Source organism: Notothenia rossii (genome assembly GCF_949606895.1).
Source record: "Notothenia rossii genome assembly, contig: scaffold_129, whole genome shotgun sequence".
Classification (NCBI taxonomy): domain Eukaryota; kingdom Metazoa; phylum Chordata; class Actinopteri; order Perciformes; family Nototheniidae; genus Notothenia; species Notothenia rossii.
The window spans coordinates 77,747-82,436 of NW_027639909.1; the positions used below are offsets into that span (position 1 = coordinate 77,747).

General features: G+C 38.5%; 1 protein-coding gene across 2 annotated transcripts; it reads left to right on the plus strand.

Annotated features, from left to right (window-relative positions):
• Positions 1-313: 313 nt before the first annotated feature.
• Positions 314-3,449, plus strand: LOC307027256 (uncharacterized protein). 2 transcript variants are annotated; one of them, XM_079695467.1, is made up of 8 exons: positions 314-405; positions 807-924; positions 1,005-1,096; positions 1,568-1,685; positions 1,783-1,884; positions 1,983-2,156; positions 2,622-2,798; positions 3,000-3,449. In XM_079695467.1, the coding sequence occupies exons 1-7, from the start codon at positions 352-354 to the stop codon at positions 2,645-2,647; spliced, it is 684 nt and encodes a 227-aa protein (XP_079551593.1). In that variant the 5' UTR covers positions 314-351; the 3' UTR covers positions 2,648-2,798; positions 3,000-3,449. The 2 variants fall into 2 exon arrangements, with proteins under 2 accessions (XP_079551593.1, XP_079551592.1); XM_079695466.1 differs by having other exon boundaries at positions 3,026-3,449.
• The last annotated feature ends 1,241 nt before the right edge of the window (positions 3,450-4,690 follow it).

Below are 4,690 nucleotides of genomic sequence, written 5' to 3' on the forward strand. Positions count from 1 at the left end.
ACCCAATGTTCCTGCAGAAGGAGCTGGCTGAAGTTGCGAATGCAACATTCTTTTGTATGGATGTTGCCTGCAGGTAGTTATAACTATTGCAAAATTGGAAGTGTTTGTGGGAAACGTGTTATCTATTTAATTCTTGCACATCCAGTAGATGTAAAGCAAAAAAAGCATTCATTTGGATAAATGCTGATGTTGGTTACAAGGATTGTACTGGTAATTTTAAGGACCTGGTTTATCTTTTTACTATTATGCCATCATGCAACTGGAAAAGCTAATTGATTTTGTCATTACAGGTACTGGCCTTATTTGAAGAAGATGGCAGCAAAGTTGCCTGAGCTCCAACCACTTACAGAGATGAAACCTTTTCTCTCTGTAATGCACGCCAAGGCCCACACAGGCAAATGCGAGGTACAGTATGCAAGTTAAACATTTGTGTCACTAGATTCAAATGTTTTAGAAATTGTAGTGCACATAAGAATATCATGTAGTATATTCTATTCAAGCCTGTGGAATAATTGTAATAGTTACAAATGTTGACAAAATTGTGACAAAAGAGACTGTCACAAGGATAGGCTTCCAAAACCCATTATGTTTATTTTAGTAAATATATCCGCACTGTAGAAATAATGAATGAATAGAGCTTCAAATAACTGCAGTTGTGACATTGTAGTTCAAAGCATAATTCAATATCAGAACATTTTAACTTTCTGAAATTGCTCCTGACACTGATGATAACTAAAGATGTACAGTACAAGAAATTATAATATTGAACTAAATAGCTAGATCTCATTGTTTATGATTCTGAGCAGGTGAAGTGGGGTGGCAGAAGCCAGGAAGGTGCTGGAAATACTGTCGGCGAGGAAGTGGAACAGGTTAACAGCTTCCTCTCAAGGGCAGCTCTGACAACAAAATACATGACCAAATCAGGTTGGTAGAGGAAAACAAATAGTTTTAAGTAGTGCCACATTGTAAAGCTCATATGAATTTTCATGTTTTTGTGTTTACAGCTAGAGCAGATATGATAACCGTGCTGGCTATGCAATGGAACCACAGGAAGGTTGAGAATCTCCACAAGACACTCTCAAAGAGATTTGTCAAAGTAAGACGTCCATGCTGCATTTCAAAATGTATATTAAGACTATCCGAGTTTGTTGTTGTAGTAATTTAACACCATCCTTAGCTACATGTTGTTGAATTGAATGTATTCTGCAATCATTTCATTATGATGGTGCTGCCATGGCACACTGTTCTGCCAAGAGAGTCTCTGTTCTGTTTGTTTTTAATAAAGCACTATAGGTTGATTCATCTGAATTTCTGGATAATAATAATAATAATAATAATAATAATAATAATAATAATAATAATAATAATAATAATAATAATGTTAATCCTGCTTGATCTTGAAAAAAAAGGGAAACTAAGGTGATACTTGCCAACCTTGAAGAGAAGGTGTTTAGCATTTCATGTTGTTGTCTGGTCAGTTAATGTGCATAAAGGAATTCAGTAAAAAACAACCTTCTCAACCAACTGGAACGCATATTCACTTTTTCCTTTTAAACATTCTAAGCAGACTACACAGAGAGCACAAACTGAAGTGGACAATCTTGAGAGTCTCAAGCAAGAGCTGAACATCTCCCTGGAGGACACGGAGCAGTGGGTGTTGGAGGTCAAGCAATGGGCAGCCACTGGTATGTTATATGATCACTGTGGTATAGATTTGGTTCCATATTTCCAAACATTTGGCTTCATGTTTTATGATTACACCTTGTTGTTTCTGTTTTCAAGAGAAACATGGAGCCCAGAGTAGCCAAGAGGAGCTCCAGAGAGAAATAGATGAAATTATTTATTCCCTCCGAAGAAAGAAACACGACCTCTATCGACAAAATGGTATTTATTATTACGTTATCTAGAAACAATATTTGTTTCTTGTTGTTGTTGTTTGTATTATTAATATTAGTTTATTTGTATTTTGTTTTACTTTACAGACAGCAACCAAACAAGGCAACGCAAACGGAGAAGACTGACAGAGCTCAAGAAGAAACTCAGAGAGAGGATACTGCAGTACAACACCATTGATGCCTGTTCAGAGAAAATTGACACAGAAGCAGCATGCGGTCTGTCTGAGGATGTCATTCTGCCCTGGGAGGCGCAAGGAGATGGTAAGAAACAACTTGTTTTTGTTTGCCCTAGATATTCCATAAATTCAGTTGAAGTACTAGAATACAATCACCAATGTAACACAGAGCTGTCAACATAGGTGTCACAAATCATCATGATCACAACAAATCATTCTAAAATAATTATATTGAAAGGTCTGTATGATGTTGCCCTATCAAGTCTTAATAGTCTAGTCTCACTGGGACAGGCATATCTATGGAAACAGTAAAACCCTTCCTGACCACCCTGAACTGCATACTAATGTTGAATCTCAAGACATACTGAATGTAATTCTGCCAACATAGACAGAATTGAAAAAATTCAGCAAGCGGCGAGGTTGAATTTTTTTTTACCAGATTTTAAGGTTTTGGTCAATTTAATTAAAAAAGATTGGATACAAACTGATATTATTTGTTTTATTAGCCTTACCATTGTGGTTGTTATATTTTGTGTTTTTTCCATTATAGTGGTGAACCTGCGCACAAAGAGGTGACTTTTTGACCAGGTTATGCTGGTCAGGCGTATGGAAGAGGAGAAAGTCATCATTGTGAAGGAGATGACCCAGCATTGTCAAAATCTGAGGCAGGCACTGGACAAACTGGACCGCCTCCTTCATCAGACAAAAGACGACATCAGAAACCAAAGTATGTTCCACAAATACCGATTTATAACATTTGCCACTGCCCCCCTCCCAGTGTCAAATGTCTATCACTGAATAGCATCTGTAATGATTGCGTTTTTTCTGAATCACAAATCTTTTTAGCTAATATACAGCCTCGGAGTTAAACATTAAAATTGCTTATATGGAACCAACATCAATGCTAACTAAAAGTTGCCTTACATAGACTGTCATTTTGTCTTTTTATTTTAGTTTCTCCAAGCGATATAACAGAAGAGGGATACAGGGGACTGCACTGCTGTATTTTACACCATCAATATCTTCTGGAGCAGAAACTGAGCAGAGTCACCAGCACCTACAGCTGTATTGGCTCGGACTCGTCTTTTCTCATGATGGAGGAAGACATTGAAGATGGTAATGAGGACGACGAACAGGACGGTGATGAGGACGGTGGTGAGGACAACGAACAAGACGGTGATGAGGACGGTGATGAGGACAACGAACAAGACGGTGATGAGGACGGTGATGAGGACAACGAACAAGACGGTGATGAGGACGGTGATGAGGAAAACTAACAGGACGGTGATAAGGACAACAAACAGGACAACGAACAGGACTTAACAAGTCTATTGTGTTGTATGCATGTCAACGTATTAAAACGAGTATTACGATTGAATGGCTTGTTTATTACCTTTTTTTTTATATGATCCTGCTTTGCATTTACTATGTCTGGTATTCAAGTAAATGCCATTAGCAGTTATCAGTCACCTTCAGATCCGAGTTACCTCGAGGGCCAGAGGTTCCCCACCCCTGGTATAAGGTTTTGGTGATCACCCTTATTATCATCATGTCATTTAATCATGATCTGTTTAATTAGCCAATGCTTACATCCAAAGAATGTGTCTAGACTTTACTCCTACAGACACACACTAACAATACAAATTGAGCTAAGTAATACACTCACGAGCCACTTAATTAGGTACACCTTGCTAGGATGGGTTGGACCCCCATCTGCTTTCAGAACTGCGTTAAGTCTTCATGGCATAGATTAAACAAGGTACTGGAAGCATTCCTCAGAGATTTCACTCAATATTGACCTGATCGCATCACACAGTTGCTGCAGATTTGTCGGCTGCACATCCATGACGCAAATCTCTCATTCACCATATCCCAATGGTGCACTGTAGGATTTGGATCTGATGACTGTGGACTGTGACATTTGAGTAAAATTCATTGTCATGTTCAAGAAACCAGTTGGAGAATATTTGAGCTTTGTGACACGGTGAGTTATCCTGCTGGAAGTAGCCATCAGAAGATTGGTACACTGTTGTCATAAAGGCATGGACATGGTCAGCACAACCCGGTATCACGGCAAGACGTGAACATGTGACGATTTACCATGATGGGAGACGTGAAGCTGTCACGATTTCGTCCCTTCAAACGTGACAATTACACAGTATTGTTAACGTGGCCCAACCAGTGGAGATATACCCGGAAATGCCAAGCAAATGCTACCCCGACGGTCGGTTGTTATTATTATCAATATTAATATAATAATGATTTCATTTGTAATAGTCACACTCAATTTCGCCAATTTTCTGTTGCCCCAGCTGGTCGGCACCTCTTTTAGCAGATACAAAGGCTATATTAATTTATTAAATCGATGTGTGTGGATGTGGAATTAACGGACGTGACGTTGCACGATTGCGTTACCAGGCAACAGCTTCGGTTCATGTTAATTTATAAACTCTTCAACTCGAACCGTAGTTATATTTTAAAACATTTTAGAAAGCCTCATGAAATATTTTAATGTACATTTTAATTTAAATGTGAAGGAATGTGTGTATAACAAAATACATCCGTCAAAAACAATACCGGAAACAGACGTAGGCAAGATCCTCGGTTATGGCTAGAAAG

What these genes read in the sequence shown, in the direction of transcription:
- LOC307027256 (XM_079695467.1), top strand. Translation starts at nt 352, where the DNA reads ATGAAACCTTTTCTCTCTGTAATGCACGCCAAGGCCCACACAGGCAAA. An exon ending in AAAATACATGACCAAATCAG is followed by an intron (nt 925 to 1,004) that starts GTTGGTAGAGGA and finishes TTGTGTTTACAG; the next exon opens with CTAGAGCAGATATGATAACC. An exon ending in CTGGGAGGCGCAAGGAGATG is followed by an intron (nt 2,157 to 2,621) that starts GTAAGAAACAAC and finishes TTTCCATTATAG; the next exon opens with TGGTGAACCTGCGCACAAAG.